This window comes from Staurois parvus, unplaced genomic scaffold (genome assembly GCF_062004578.1).
Source record: "Staurois parvus isolate SC_StPar_1 unplaced genomic scaffold, SC_StPar_1.0 ptg001066l, whole genome shotgun sequence".
NCBI lineage: Eukaryota > Metazoa > Chordata > Amphibia > Anura > Ranidae > Staurois > Staurois parvus.
In genome coordinates, this window is record NW_028318862.1 from 4,747,627 (window position 1) to 4,764,772 (window position 17,146).

Genomic DNA, 17,146 nt, shown 5'->3' on the forward strand with positions numbered 1-17,146 from the left:
CTAAAAAAAAAACAAAAAAAAAAAACCAAACAAATGGTTTTCGACTCCATGGCTGGCTTAACTGCCCTAGCATTCATTAGTCAGGGTTTCTCAACCAGGGTTCCTCCAGAGGTTATTAGGGTTTCCATTTCTGCCTCTCAGATAAGTCCCCACTGACACCATTGATCTTTTTAACAATGCATAAGGGGGTGATTCTTCCCAATGACCACAAGTGTGTAGAGCTTCTCCTCAAATTCTTACAATTCAATAAAAATCTTTGTAATCCTGCCTATTATGCAGCACTACAAACCTGGACTATGATTCATGCCATGGCCGCTTTACTATGCAGTCACAGTTTTGACTGAAATGGAGAAAAGTATATGGTTAGGGCTATGCATAGTGTCTGGCATGGAGGTCTAAAAAAAATCAGATGTGTGTTGTAAGAGTGCTGGACCCCTTTGGTGGACAGAAGACAGGTAGTCCAATTTTTTGGACACGATGGAAGAAAGGGATACCTCAAGGAGTTCCCACAATGAAAGAATGAGAGCACCACAGTCCAGTATGGGTTCTTTTATTCAGTCTGATGTAAGGATAAAAATCCAACATGTTTCGGGGGCTATAAAATATCCCCCTTCATCAGGGCTTGTGTGCCGTTACACTGGCGCCCGACCAATCGCCTTGAAGATCCATCCTCTTGATAGAGGTTCAGTACAGATTTCTTCTCAACTTCAGCACATGATGGAGAATTTTTGAAACCCCCCCCCCCCCCCAGCTGAAAAACATTATTTCTTTATTTATTTCAGGTACTTATAAAGCACCATCCATTTACGCAGCGCTTTACATATATATTGTACATTCACATCAGTCCCTAACCCTCAAGGGGCGTACAATCTAAGGTCCCTAACTCACATTCATACATATACATACTAGGGCCAATTTAGACAGGATCCAATTCACCTACCAGCATGTCTTTTGAGTGTGGGAGGAACCGGAGTAGCCGGAGGAAACCCACGCAGGCACAGGGAGAACATGCAAACTCCAGGCAGGTAGTGCCGTGGTTGGGATTTGAACCAACGACCCCAGTACTGCCAGGCAGAAGTGCTAACCACTCAGCCACTGTGCTGCACGTTGAATATTTATCCCTACATCACATGGAATAAAAGTGAACAGATCAGTGTGGTGCTCCCATTCTTCCAGTATGTTTGGCAGGATTGTCTGGATTGGAAAACTATATGAACAATTGACGATGGTCTCCCCAATGCAGTAAGGCTCACGGGTAATTGTCCCATGTGACTCAATCTGCGAATTTCCAAGGTATACTGTAAAAGTACTCATATACCCTACCAATGCCATGTTTTTATATCTCTCATTTTTAATGATGAATACCCTGTACGCTTTTGCTTTTACGGCACACTAATATTAAAAAAGAAAAAAAAAAAAAAGAATTGTATATAAACAGATTTATATTTTTTATCAAGTAAAACTATTCTCATCTTTTTAATATTTCTTTGTGTATTATTTGGTTTGCCTACACTTTTACTTTAAAGATTACTAAACTTGTTTATTCGTACTTTTAAAAACCTATTTGCTTGACAATTAAAGGTTCTAGCTTCACAAACACATTATAAAATTGAGTAATAAATGATTAGTTTTGATGGCATGAAGAACAGGATCTGGAATGTAATGTATGTATGTCATTAATAAACAAATTCATGGAGACGGTGTTTAGATTGTAAGCAATGGGGCTTGTGTATTAATAAAACAGACAGAACTGGCTTTTCATTTTCTTGGCTGCTGAAACAATGGTAGCTGGAATTAGATTTGTAGTTATGGGTAAAATGTCCATACTTCATTGATGCCTTTGTAATAGATCAGCCCCATGGTGTTAAGTGTTCAAAATAGCTGATGGATCTTGTGTCCCATTCACTGTACTTGAGTGTCAATGTGTACATTGATATAGTAAAGGGTATTAGTGAGCGCTACCTTAAAATAAAATGAAAGTATATATATATATATATATATATATATATATATATATATATATATATATATACACACACACACACAACAAACTATGTTAATAAGCTGCTGATACACCGAAAAAGGTAACCAAGAATAACCTCCAATAAAACATGTATATCCGAATAAATTGGTGCAGCGCTAAGTAATGATACACGTTCATACACACAATAACATGCTATTTCAAACTTATGTGGATACGTGATATCACTCTGAAGGTGATCATTAAATGTTAAAATTAGTTCAATGTGATTGTGTGGATCATATAGAGATCACAATTCCAGGTGAGTGGATGTCCTGATCCGGGAGTGACAATTGGTGCAAACCAAACGAGTGGATGAAAAACGCACTCACCAGATGTGCGTTTAAGATACGCAATAAATAATCCTGCGTCACCAGGCCATAGATAGGTCGTCAGATCTCGGGTCAGGTTACCCCACGGATCACCATCCAAGTTCCACAGAAAAAGGTCACCAGAATCCGCTACCAGGTATCACCACCAGGGTCATATTTTTCTCCAAATGGGCACTGCGAATGATAGCACTCACACAGAGTGCCCAATAAGAGACCACATAGCGTGATACTGCTTAAGGTACCTTTATTCAAGGATAGTGGGTATATAGTAAATGACAAAGAAATTCCAAAACATTACTGACCATAAATTCCAAGTGTCCACCAGCGGTGGTTGGATGTCCAGTTGCTGCAGCCCCCGACGCGTTTCGTGCGATGCACGTAGTCATAGGGATAATGTGTACATTGACCTACAGCGACCAGTTTTCAGCCTAAAGCAAGAAGATGAATTTTAATTGGTTACTGTACTTTGGCTGTTTTTTTATTAAATTAGGTCTTGTATAGTTGCATGTAGGGGCGGACTGACCATTTGGAAACTAGGGCACTGCCCGAGGGCCCGGGGTCAGTAGGGGGCCCCATGAGATGCCCCTGGTACTTTATTCATAGGCTTTTTTGAGTTTGGGCAAGGACACAGGGGCCCCATGATCCCCTATTGCCCGGAGGCCCCACGAGTTGTCAGTCCGCCCCTGGTTGCATGGCCATGGTTTCAAAGCATGCAGAGTTTACCTCTCTGAAACAGAAAGACACTGAAGACGTCTTTACCTTTTTGCTATCTGAATGAACAGTTTGAAAAACTGTCCTTAATTAGTTGTAGTGCCCTGTTCCAACCACGGCAAATTAAAATACTAGTTGCTACATGACTCAATGAATTATCCACATTAGTTCTTGCCTACAATACTGAACAAATGTATTACAACTAGGATCCTGCATGCATGACTACATTCCAGGTCATAGAACAGCTACGGCATTGGGCTGGGCAAACACAAGTTTGGTTTCTCGTATCAACAACATTCAGTGTGAAGGTCTACCTTGTTGGTTTTATTTTTAATATTCTGTTTAAGGAGATCCTCACATTTTGATAATCCTTATTTCAATGTTTGACTTTATAAGCACTGCTCAAAATTCACAATTTTGGAAGTTTGAGAGTATTTTTTGTTTGTAGGGGGTTTTATCTACTACTTAGTGGTATAAGCAATTGGACTTTTTTAAAAACATAAAAAAATGAAGCCTTCAAAGTTAATCCAGGAAAAAAATATTATATCTAAAAAGTATATATTTATAAATCGTCCGTTTCTGCATACACAGTGAGGACTTGGCTCCACTTCCAGCAGAATGACTTTTGTACATATTAGGCCAAGCCAGGAGAGCAGAGACATATGAAAACTTTGTTTAATGTACTTAAAAGCCATTTCTGAGACCATTCAGGAAATTGATTTTCTTGCCATTGATGAACTCCTTTTTATTTTACTCCAGTATTAATTACCTTTTTTTTAACAAATTAATCTAAAGTCATAAAACCTTGGGAGAGACAGAATTATGTGTAGAAAAGGACAGAACAAGCTGTGCGCTTTGTGATACTGAATATTTCTCATTTTCATTCACAGGAGAAACATCCTCATTGCGAGATTATGCGGCCAACACTATGAGTGAGTTCCTTGGGATGTTTGGCTACACCCAACCTAATGTAAGGGATGAGCTTGCAAAGAAACTTAGCTATGAGAAGATCAATGCTGCTACCTCAGAGACCACCTCTGCTGAAGACCCTCTCAGTAAGCGAGCTAGGTTCTCCAAGTATGAGGAGTATATTCGGAAACTAAAAGCTGGAGAGAATCTGTCCTGGCCAGCTCATGTTGTAAAAGCTGAAGAACCGAATTCCAAACCCATACAGAGCAAAGATAGTTCAACGACTCTTCAGCCATCACAACAGCCACTGGTTAGCAGAGCACCAGGACATGAAGCAGTCATTTTGCAAGAACCGAAAGCAACTGTCTTGCCTCTATCAGCGGCTGGCAGCTCTCATATGCAAGGCCTTATGTCTCGAGCTTCCAAATATGACTTTTTTATCCAGAAGCTAAAAACAGGAGAGTCTTTGAGACCACAGAATGGAAACACATACAAGAAACCCTCCAAATACGACCTGGAGAATGTCAAGTATCTTCACCTTTTTAAACCAGGAGAAGGGAACCAGGACATGGGAGGCTCTATAGCTTTTAAAACCGGGAAAGTTGGGCGGCCTTCCAAGTATGATGTACGTAATATCCAAAAGCTTACTCCCTTGAAAGCAGCTGCGGTTGTACCAAGTATGTCCCCTGCTCCTATCACAAGCACTCCCTCCACCCCTGTGCCTGCATCTGAGCAACCAGTAGCGTTGCCTTTCAACACTCCAGAATATCTCAAATCAACCTTCTCTAAGACAGACTCCATCACTACAGGAACAGTCTCCACTGTGAAGTAAGTACTTTGCCATTTGACTCTACTCAAACTGGGCTGTGCTAATTTGGGTACACTTTAAATACAGCTGCTGTTTAGATGAGATTCTACACATATAATTTAATTCTATTAGCAAATGTAACTTTTTATTTATAATATCTAGATCAACTAAAATGTAAACCTAAGTACTATCTGTAAAAGTATGTGCATCGTTATACTTATTGGGGGAACTCAGTGAACAATGCACAGGGGCAGATGAAGCAAGTCAGTGAGATATCTGAGGATCTGGTTGGTTGAATGGAGGGAAATTTAGAAAGTTTGTATGAAAATGGGAACTTATCTGGGTATATGATTAATAGAGCCTGTCTATGCATGTGTGGATGAGAACATTGCAGTCTGAGGAGGGGTGGGAGGGCTTACATTTTTTTTGTATTAATGTGGGTTAATGTATTTTGAATGTGGGTTACTAATATCCAGATCCGGGAGCATGGCATGAGATGGAGCTGGATAGGGAGCTGAATTGACTCTAACCAGCTCTGCCTTGTCTTTCTCACCAGGAATGGACTACCCCCAGACAAGCCCCCAGAAGATGTAAATATATACCAGAAATATATTGCCAGGTAGGAGTGTGGTTGGTATGCCAGATTATTTCCATCTGTAGGCCAAGGTGCCTTACATCTATGTTCAATATTTCTCTAATAACAATACTAACCTGTTTTTATGGAGATGCAATAGAATAAAAAGTTATAACTTGGAAAGTGTGTTCTGACTGCAGACAGATGAGTGTTGCTGATGTGGTTTGGTCCTTTGCTTGTGTGACTGCAGTAGATCAAACCTGGAACAGGATGAACAATTCAGACTTCTGTTGGCATTGTTGACCATGTTCCACGTGTAATATTTTGCTTTTCTACATAGTTCTATATGTTGGCCATACAGGGAATACATTTTTTGTCTAAGGCCTTGAAATTGTCTTACCTAATCCATGGGAATGCCAGTCATTAATTGGAACCCCTTAACTGGTCCTGGAATTCATTTTTTTTAGGTTCTAGAGATTTACCATTCAAACTGTTGTATTTTGGCTTGAACCCTATGCGTTTGAGGTATTAAACCTATAGTAAACTATTTGGGATCCCAGGAAAACGGTCACATGAACATCTTAGAAAATGAAAAGCATCACTCATCTGATGTGGGATTGATGATAGAGATAAAAAGGGGTTCAGATAGATACAAATCTGCAAGCTACTGACATATAACTTATAGAAATAATCCTTTTAATGTAAAATTTCAGTTTTCTAAGAAAATAATAGGACAATACATATTTACCAGCTTAATAGCCTTTCAGTTATTGCTAGAAGATCCTATGAAGGAAAGACAGTAAATGGTTTTATGTCACGACATACAACTATATGACTCTCCTTACAGATTTTCAGGCAGCCAACACTGCGGTCACATTCACTGTGCATATCAGTACCGGGAACACTACCACTGCCTGGACCCGGAGTGTAACTACCAGGTAAGCGTGTTTTTAATACTGTGCACCTAACCTGTCATTTATGATAACTGGACCAGAAGTAAAGGTTGTTGCACGTAGCAATCAAACCATATGTAGCTTTTACCAAATTGAGAAAGCGGAGATCGGACTGGCTGCCAGAGTCAACAGCTTGACTTCATTTGCTGCAGATTTTATACATCACCCCTCATTTAATGGATTAGTTAACATAGAAAAAATTAAATAAATAAATATCCTTTTTTATTTTTATTTTTTTGCAGTTGTCAGATCGCTGGTGCCATGCAGGACTCCTTCAAACTGTCAGTGTATCTGTGTGCCCATACATCCCGTACGGGTAGGCAGATACAGACTGACAGGAAGACTCAATGAACTACTACAGCGCTAAACAGTGCTGTGGTAGTTGAGAACTACAAGCCAACAGCTGCTAAGGCTGCTGGGACTTGTAGTTCACTCACCGAGCTCTGTGAATGAATGACGTGGCCGTGTGGGTAGAGCCCCGCACGGCCACGCTGTTTTCAAAAACTGACAGCTAGTATGGGGAACTTCTCCCCGTACTGCTGTCACAGGGAGGGGGAGGAGGGGAATCGGGCAGCGGCTGCAGTGGTGGGAACATATTACATGATCCACCCTAAAAACTGGTGGAACATGGAATATGTTCCCAAAGGTGAACCTATCCTTTAATATCCCAACCCCTTGAAGTGCATGCTTTGCATTTCTGCTGTTTAGACTCAATATTGTATAATTAAAACTTCCTTTATAATTTTCCTTCGTAGAGATTTACCAGTAAGCAAGATGTGATCCGCCATTACAACATGCACAAAAAACGCGACAACTCTCTGCAGCACGGCTTCATGCGTTTCAGTCCATTAGATGATTGCAGTGTCTATTATCATGGCTGCCATCTAAATGGGAAAAGCACACACTACCACTGCATGCAGGTGAGTATTTAGTCTACAACAGGGGTCAGCAAACTATGGGCCACTGTGGGCCAAATCCAGCCTGCTACAATATTTTATCTAGCTTGCAGCTAGGGTCAGTGGCACATCCTCAGTGTGGGCCCACTGTGCTCCCACTTTAGGTCAGGTTCACTACAGGTTCCCCCCTGCTGCGCTGTCCCTGTCATTGATTGCTAGGACACCGCCAGTGTGTCATCACGTCGTTGCCCCAACAATCACAGGAGGATGATCCTGCTCTGCCTCCCATCCTGCAGCTACAGGCATGCTGCCAACTCTCACCATGCTGTAGGGGTGGACTCTGATGAGGACCTGCTGTAAGGAGGGACTCTAAGGGGCACCCTTGTGTAACGGTGAACTCTGGTGGTGACCTTGATGTAAGGGGGTACTCTGATGGGGACCCTTATGTGAGGGGATGCTGTAATGGGGACATTGATATAACGGGGTACTATAATGGGCATCCTGATGTAAGGGGTGACTCTGGTGGGAACTTAATGTAAAAAGGGATTCTGGTGGGGACCTTGATGTAAGGGGGGCTCTGATGGGGACCTTGATGTAAGGGGGGACTCTGATGCGGGCCCTGATGTAAGGGGGTACTTTGATGGGGGCCCTGATGTAACAGGGTACTTTGATGGGGGCTGTAATCTAGCGGGGTACTTTGATGGAGGCCCTGATGTAACGGGGTACTTTGATGGGGGCCATAATCTAACGGGGTACTTTGATGGGGGCCATAATCTAACGGGGTACTTTGATGGGGGCCATAATCTAACGGGGTACTTTGATGGGGGCCATAATCTAACGGGGTACTTGATGGGGGCCATAATCTAATGGGGTACTTTGATGGGGCCCTGATGTAACGGGGTACTTTGATGGGGGCCCTGATGTAACGAGGTACTTTGATGGGGGCCCTGATATAACGGGGTACTTTGATGGGGGCCCTGATGTAACTGGGTACTTTGATGGGGGCCATAATCTAACGGGGTACTTTGATGGGGGCCATAATCTAACGGGGTACTTTGTTGGGGGCCCTGATGTAACGGGGTACTTTGATGGGGGCCCTGATGTAACGGGGTACTTTGATGGGGGCCCTGATGTAATGGGGTACTTTGATGGGGCCCTGATGTAACGGGGTACTTTGCTGGGGGCCCTGATGTAAGGAGAGTTCTGATGGGGATTCACATTTAATGAAAGAGGTGGGGACTGATTTATTTTTTTGTGTGTGTGACCTTTATTATTGGCTCTGGTTTATTTGCTATTTGCAGTTATTTCTGTGATGTTGGTAAATCATATTATGGTGATTATGAAAAAAAAGCTCAAAGTAAAATGTATTTATTCATTTAAAATGTATTCATTTTTTTGGCCTGTGAATATTTTGTAAAATATTTGATGTGGCTCTGAAAAGTTTAGAGACCCCTGATCTGTAAGAATGCATAAAAAATGTTGATTGTCTTCAGGTCTTTCCCAAATGTCATAAATGCCTACAATGTGCTTGTCTGGGACATAATGTAGTATACCAGCACTGCAGAGATTAGTCACTATGGTGGTGTCCTGATATTTGTGCAGGGTAAGCCTATTGTTGACACAAGGAAAATCATAGAGTATCACAGTAAGTTCTCTGCAAATTAGAATCACTAGGTATGGAAGTGTCTTATCTCAGTCATCTCAGATCTGGAACTGAAAGCAATACCTGGATGATCTCTATCTAGTATTTCCTCCTTTTTTAATACAGTAAAATAATTCATTTACACCACCCCCCGCCATCTTAAAAAAAATAATAATAATAATGAATAAATATGATTTCTTCTTAGGATTGGTCACCAAAGTGCTTCCTGACTCAGTGAACTCCTTTGCAAAATAATTGTTTCTCCATAAATATAAAAGAACACGTTTTTCCGCCATGAAATTAAATCAGACCCAAAATCTTTAAAGTATACTGTAAACACGTAAGCGACACAGTGGATGTGTTTGATACATATAAAGCCAGCTCCCTGCTTTATTATCCAATATATACAAATACACCCCACCCTTAACCATCATACTGCTCAGGTAACTCCCATCTCTTTGATGCTGCATGCAGGTCCTATCTAGCCCAAATGCACTGGCAACACCTTTTATATATTTTACACAAGATGACAACTATCCCGTCCTCTCTGAATGTGAAATTTTAACTCACTTTCATCTTTGGTCTTCCATATAGATTGGTGTGTTTCCTACTTTTAGTCATTGCTCCATGTGACATCCAGCCACTGAGAACTATTGAGAATCATTTTATAATACAATGACATATATATACTGTATGTATCAGTAACATCAATTCATTTAATTAACCATGCCATTCCTCTTGCTTTCCCATCTAAAGCTGGCCATACACATATTATTATTATTATACAGTATTTATAAAGCGCCAGTGGTTCGCTCAGCGCTGTACATTACAAAGGGGGACAGAACATGCGACAGAACAATACCAATACAATGCAAAACATGAGGGAATCGAGGGCCCTGCTCTTTGGAGCTTACAATCTAGGAGATATAGTTTAACAGATGCTATACAGTGCAGATGGGCAAATCTCCTGCTGAAGCTATTGTATTTTGGACGGCTGGCTCCGCAGGCTGTCAAAATACCCAGAGAGTCCAATCAGATGCAGCCACTGTTTGGCCAAGTATTTTCTGCTCGGCTCCTCCAGTTTTTCAATTGAAGTATGTTGGGCGGGAGGGCAGTAACAAAGCCGCCCACTGGTCGAATTTCAGCCAGTTCAGGACCCAGACAATATTTGCACAGTGAATGGCCAGCTTGGCAATGGCCATGCGTAGAGGTTTGCGGCAAGCATGTTATTGCTTCCTTTCCCATATCACAGCACTCTAGCAATCCCTGGATAGCAGATTTGAAAACTGAAATGTGGTCTTTTGAAGGGGAAGATGGTTCTTAAACAGGTCACCTAACTGAAAAAAGTAAATTCCACCCAATGGGGAAAGGAGATGAAGCTAAAGTGAAAATAATCAAAGTGGATTGTTTGCACAGAGTTCCACAGCTGCTATCTAGGGACTGGAAAAAAAAGTCAACTCATTTAGGCTGTGGAGGGAAAGGTTTTTCCCTTTGGCTTTGTATGACAAAGGGAATATATGTAGTGCGTAAAAATGTAACTAAATATAAACCACAAGCACATTCAGATAGTCTTCCACTGGGTATCAGTGAAGTCTCACCAGTTCCTAATGGTAGGGTAAGGCAAATGCCATAAATAAATTACCAACGATTACACCATGTGCGTATGCAGAAGAGCAACTTTGGTATTCTTCCACTATCTGAGAGCACTTGTGTGTTTATTGGTTCATATTTGTTTACAAGCACACCTTGGGCTTTCGTCCAGCAGCACCACAACAGTTGGGGCAATCCATAGCTTTTGACCACCATTTTTAGTTCATTAGTGTTCATATGGTTCTTTATTGTTCTTGTACCCTAGTTTTTGGTGCCATCTTACCATTTGCATTTTTAAAAATGTAACTAAAAATCTGGCCATACACTAGTAGAATTAGGTCAAAATGTTTGGTTTTCGAATAGGAGACTGAAATAGCTGATCTTTTAATTTTTTTTTTACCTTATAGAAAATCAAAGAAACAGGATGGAAACTTATCTTGCATAAACAAAATTCTAACCGTAAATGTGTTTTTTATCTGGGAAAGATCATACATATTGTAATACACATGTTCTAGGTGCAATAAAAACCTGGTAATACATCTGGGATTCCATTGGAGGAGACAGATTTTAAAGGAGAAGTATAGCCAAAGTTCTTTTGGCATTACTTCTCATGGGGATCACAGGAGTGCAGTTCATTGTGCACTCCTATGACCCATTTTCAGCTTATAGCCGGCTAAAGCCCACTGTCGGCTAATGTTGCAGAGCCAGCCCAGGTTCTGAAAAGATTCTGACCATATGGTTGGGATCCACGTAGGAGCCTGGACTGGCAGCTGGCTCAGCCTCTCAGCGAGCCGCTCTTGCCCCCTGTGAGCACTGAAAGGGCACAGAAGAGAGCCGCTGACAATCTCCAGCTCTCTGCTCATGAAACACTGGGAATTGAGTGATCAGCGGTGTTTGAGCGCTTAGTTCTCAGAACCAACGGGGGATTGATGCTTCATCCAGCTAGGTATATTTTTTTTTTCAGTTAACAGATACTTCTTTTTTAAGGCTTTTCAATTGCATTTAGTTAACACAATGATGACAAGAAGGAGTGATCTGACAAACGATTTTTTCAGAACCTCCGTACTTTCAGAGGAATTTCTACTGATATATGGCCAGCTTTAGTCAGTTGACTCATTGAACACAATGCGCTACCTGTACTGCTGATGTCTCAGTTAGTAAGAAGGGAGGCAAAGTTATTGTAAAGACTAATCTATAAATATTCACATATAATACAACAAAAATATGGCAAAGCAAGCATGAAAAACTAATGAAAGTTACATCAAAAATTATTTTAAGATAAACGCTAATAACTCAAAATGTACGCTTATTGAAATACATCATACTTTCCCGTTAAAGGAAACCTGTGGTGAGATGATAGTAATAGTAATTTCCTTTTTTGCACCAAATCCTTGGCTATTTAATCTACATTTTTCTTACAAACTTTTCTGATGCAGCAAAGCAAACATACAGTACCTAAGCCCACTTTCTTCCTTTTTGCTGGCTACCCCAATCCAACATGTTCATAAACATCAAAAGCACACCACATGGCAATGAAAAATGAAGAGGTAGGAATGTAAGCCTTAACCCCCTCAGTGAGTCCAACGCTAGATATTAAAATTTTCGCTGGCTACCCCAACCCAGAATGTTATTTGGTATCAAAATCACACCAAATGGCAATGAAAAATGAAGAGGTAGGAATGTAAGCCTTACCCCCTCAGTGAGTCAAACGCTAGATATTAAAATTTTCGCTGGCTACCCCAACCCAGCATGTTATTCGGTATCAAAATCACACCAAATGGCAATTAAAAATGCAGAGGTAGGAACATAGCTTTAACCCCTTCAGTGAGTCCAAAAGCATATAAATGGGATTAAAAAGATGGAGGCGCTGCGTAAGAGTTCAACCGATGCAACTAGATATTACAATTTTTGTAAACTGTGCCAGTTCAAATAGTGGAGATTACAATGAGACAAGGCTTTGTTAACCAGAGCTATCCAATATTCAATATATCCAATATAATTGCAGAACGTTGAGTGAATTGGTTTTAAATGAGTTCATCTGTGCCAATGACTGAATTCTTAGGGACCTATCCAATGCGGTTGATCTCTGCACATCTTGCTTGTGTGTGTTACATACTGTAACCAAAGGTGTAACCAGCTCCAGTAATAAGATTTGTGTAGGGCGCACTTAGGTTATGTCCATAATTGGTGTGGATAAATTTCAGTTCCTTGTTTATATAAAGCCCACATTTTTCAAGCTTTAGAACCAAGTGCCACATTGCAAATTATTCCTCTGCAGCTTTTTGTTTAATTCTTTTTTTCTGTCTGATCCCATGGCGAGGTTCTGCTTTTTTTCAAGGTGTCACCAGCGAGTATGCTTTTGTACAGCAAACAGCTGGAGATTTTTTTTTTTTCGTTTTGGGTATTTGTCAGAGGGTTTTGTTATTGTCTGTTCTCATCAACCTGCTAAGAGAACAGGAGAAAGCACTGGAAGGCACGGGAGGTACTGCTGTTTTTTTATGCCTTTCACTTGTGAGATGGTGCAGACCCTGGCACTTGGCTCCTGTTTCCCCCCTCAGCTGCTGCATTTTCAGATTCCGTACTTTTTTTTTTACTCAATATGGCAAAGTTGCCCAGTTTGCCTGGAGACGGATGCCAGAGGGAAGACAAGTTGAACATTCCATTAGTGATGTGATGACTTTGAACTTGGGCTTACACCGTTCTTGTGCACGTTCGGCTGCTTTCTGTGGACCTGCAACAATAGCTTGTCTTTTTTAACTCCCCTTTCCAAAGGTGATGGCAAAAAAAAAAAAAAAAAAATCTACCTGGACAACCTGGGGCAGCCATTTGCTCCTTGACAATGGTGCACCACTACTCTATAAAGGAATGATGACATGAATTCAATTTCTTGCAGGTTTTTCATTGCTCGTACTTTTGTATTATGTTGATTAGTGTTTTTTTTTCCTCAGGTGGGATGTAACAAAGTCTACACAAGCACCTCAGATGTAATGACACATGAAAACTTCCATAAGAAGAATACTCAGCTAATTAACGATGGCTTTCAGCGCTTCCGAGCCACTGAAGACTGTGGTACAGTGGACTGCCAGTTCTATGGCCAAAAGACTACTCACTTCCATTGCAGGTAATCATGACAGAGACATAAATGCTTCTTACTGAGACTTGCACATTCAAAAATGTGCAGGTTTTACTTGTAGGTAGACAGTTGCATAGCAAGCAAGCGATTATTAAGCATTTTATTTAAACAAGGCCATAATACAAGAAAAATGCAATTCTGTGTATTTTTCAGGCGTCCAGGATGCAGCTTCACTTTCAAAAACAAGTGTGACATAGAGAAGCACAAGAGCTACCACATTAAAGATGATGCATATGCAAAGGACGGATTCAAGAAGTTCTACAAATATGAAGAGTGCAAATACGAAGGATGTGTGTACAGCAAGGCCACCAATCATTTTCACTGCATTCGCACTGGATGTGGTTTCACGTTCACCTCCACCAGCCAGATGACCTCACACAAGCGCAAACATGAGAGGCGACACATCCGCAGCTCGGGGGTGCTTGGCCTTGCATCTTCCCTTATGGGGGGAAAGGACAATGACATGGAGGAGTCTAGCAACGATGATCTCATTGACTTTTCTGCTTTGAGTAGCAAAAACTCTAGTCTGAGTGCCTCTCCCACAAGTCAGCAGTCTTCCGTATCCCTGGTTCCTACTGTTTCTGAGGCACCTTCTCCACAAACACTGAAATCCACCAGCACCATTCCACCTACAACCAAGATGTCAACCCTTTTGTCCCAGACATTGCCGACTAATATGCCCTTGGCTTTAGCCTTATCTAGTACTACGCTCCCTGTAGGATCGGGGCCATATTTCCCTATCATAAGTGGACGTGGTGGCACCTCAATTCCCATCAGCACCAGTAACATAGTGCCCGTGGCTGCCCCTGACACTTCTCCACAGTCTGCTTCTGGGGCCAGCGATCAAAATAGCACTTCGCCAGCTGCTACATCCATTATGGAAAAGATTTCTGCCAGTAAAGGGCTAATCTCTCCTATGATGGCAAGGCTGGCAGCAGCCGCCATCAAACAGTCTCCATCACCTGAAGCAGGTGAGTTTATGTGCTAAACAATATGACTCTTGTGTTCTTTACTTTGCAAATTGCAGGGATGTTTGTCCTAGCCAGAATGAACTAAGAGTGGGGAGGGGAGGTGTTAGGATTTAGTATTTTGCCTTTAGTGATTTTATGAACTGGGTGTCACCCATGCTATTTATTGTACTATTACTGTGTTATTCTAATGCCTCTACTTAAAGTAAAACTAAAGGCTCAGCAACATAAAAAAAAAAATGCAACAGCACTGGCTTGTCTCTTTTCACTCATTTAACAATAATTGCAAAGTGACAAATTTTACCTCTTAACATTATAGTTGAAGGCTGCTTTTTTCACTTCCTCCAAAGTGGTGTCTACACTTTCACTACAAGTCTACACTGGTGTCTACACTTTCGCCTCCCCAAATCTCTGTTTCACCCCTTTTGCGTCCATTGTGTTGTCCTGGACTACAGCATGATGTGATGACATAATGCGGTCACGTGGTGCAGTCCTATAGAGATGCACATCCATTACCTGATAATCATCACCACCTATCTTTCCAAACCCACCCAGGACACGTGAACCTGCCTAGCAAAGCCCAAATCCACCAGTCTCTTTCCTTGGAGCTGCAATGGCCACAAAGACTTCCTGCTTTGGGAAAAAAAATCAAAATGAATGTTGGGAGCTGTAGTTTTGTTAGTCACCTCCTGTTGGGAAGTGTTAAAATGATATATTGCAAACACTGTGGTGGTGGGCAATATGATATGAAGTTATACTGTAGCATGTTAAGTCGTTGCATATAAAATGTGAGATGCAGACATGGAGGCCTTATTTGCACTTTAAATATTGGCCAGTGACTGCACCTATTTTTCTCATACTGTCTCAATATTATCTTGGCACAGGCAATGGGCAAGTATTAGGACGGATTAAGCCAGAGGCTCCCGATACAGAAGGAACAACGCCCCAAAGTAGCTCTCAGGAGCAGAGCCTGGACCTGAGTATAAACAGGTAAGAATAGAGTGTAACCTGTCATCACACCCTTTATCTTCAACCTGCAGTCCTCTCAGGTACTGGACTAGCTAAATACATCATTTGTCAACACCTAACATAAGGATATAGATTTTCAGTGCACAGAATAAGACTCAATGGTTCTTTATGCATTCCAGTGGCAGCCACTATTTCTATGTAGTTGTAGGATGTATTTAAGAGGTTATGTCTTTATTAAGTCATTTCTGTTTTTGGTTCTGCAGTAATGAGTCCAATGGTCAAGAAATACCAACTGATTTACAACTACATTGTTCTCTTGTGGGCAAGGTAAGTCTGACAACATGCATAGAGGTTAAAGAACATGAAGTTACTCTAGGCGTTTACTGTCATACTACTGCAAGTTGAACCTATTCTTGAAATCAGTGTGTATTAAACTACAGTAGGTGACTGTGAAGAAGTGGTTGGTATGATCAGTAGGTTAAAATACTCCACTTAGCTTAGTTCATGATGAGGTTCAGCACCCGTCACCCTCTTACCACGTCATGTCTTTTTAGATCCAGCACTCCATTTCCAACACAGGCAGCTTGTTAAGCCTGAAAACAGATGCAGACAGTAGTGATTCTGGGGCAGGAGAGTCCACCCATTATCTGGGCAAAGTGATGAAGGCCCTTGATGGTGAAAAGCATACTGAACCCTGGAAGACATATCTACGCAGGTATCAGGCAGTGCATGCGTACAGTATATAACATTGAGAAATTGGAATTTGATGAGGCCAAATGTCTAATTGTTTCACATTTTTAGGTTTGGTCCTGCAGATGTGTGTGACCATCATTGTGACTTTCTTCATAAACTTCATTTCCACTGTGTTGTAGAGGAATGTGGAGCACTTTTCAGTACCTTTGATGGAGCCATAAAACATGCCAAGTAAGTAACTAAATTGAAGAGACACCCTCAATGCATAGGAAATCTCAGAATACTTTGAGGACCCTCTGCCTTTCCCTCCTCTGATTCTGTTTTCTCCTCTTGGGTCTAATTACAGCTTTCACCTGCGAAATGATGTAGGAACCTCAAAAGGTAGCTCAGAAATACCTTATTCCTCAGACTCAAAGATCTCCCCTATGCCGACATCACCCACCTTAACCTCAAATATGGCGCCTGGTTGTGAGGTTCCAGCTCCTTGTCTTGCTGCGGTTCCATCCACTCCAACTCTTCTGGCCTGGAAGCAGCTGGCATCGTCCATCCCACAGATCCCCCAGATACCCACCTCAGTACCCAGTTTAGCTTCATCCCCCATGGCAACAACATCTCTGGAGAATGCGAAGCCTCAGGTCAAGCCAGGATTTCTGCAGTTCCAGGAGAAGTAAGTCCCTCCTTTACCTCAGTTACACGATATAGTTCTGAAAAACAAATAAAGACATTGAAGCTCTTCAAGCTGAACCCCAGGAAAAGCAAAATGCTCCCCTGTAGTAAGACTGTCCCTGCACTGTAAGGGTTCAATGCTAATATAGGTCTGGGGCACAAAAAAGCAGTTCTACCTACCGGCGAGTTCTCCCTGCATGGTAGAACTGTTCCCTGCAGCATTTTCTCCCCTCTGTTCTGACGGTTGCAGGCCCTCCGATGTCATTAAGTCCAATGCTAAGC

The 17,146-nt window shown here is 41.6% G+C and overlaps 1 protein-coding gene across 8 annotated transcripts in view; it reads left to right on the top strand.

The window, feature by feature from the left end:
- CASZ1 (castor zinc finger 1) overlaps positions 1-17,146 on the top strand; it is a 469,392-nt gene that overhangs the window by 426,460 nt on the left and 25,786 nt on the right. For 5 of the 8 annotated variants that reach the window (XM_089658417.1, XM_089658416.1, XM_089658418.1 and 2 more), the window contains 11 exons: positions 3,954-4,800; positions 5,337-5,399; positions 6,202-6,292; positions 7,063-7,227; positions 13,384-13,556; positions 13,722-14,539; positions 15,421-15,526; positions 15,769-15,832; positions 16,060-16,220; positions 16,307-16,429; positions 16,545-16,865. In XM_089658417.1, the coding sequence (XP_089514543.1) occupies positions 3,954-4,800; positions 5,337-5,399; positions 6,202-6,292; positions 7,063-7,227; positions 13,384-13,556; positions 13,722-14,539; positions 15,421-15,526; positions 15,769-15,832; positions 16,060-16,220; positions 16,307-16,429; positions 16,545-16,865 (2,932 nt within the window). The remainder of the gene's footprint in view (positions 1-3,953; positions 4,801-5,336; positions 5,400-6,201; positions 6,293-7,062; positions 7,228-13,383; positions 13,557-13,721; positions 14,540-15,420; positions 15,527-15,768; positions 15,833-16,059; positions 16,221-16,306; positions 16,430-16,544; positions 16,866-17,146) is intronic. The other 3 variants (XM_089658419.1, XM_089658415.1, XM_089658420.1) reach the window with 3 other exon arrangements.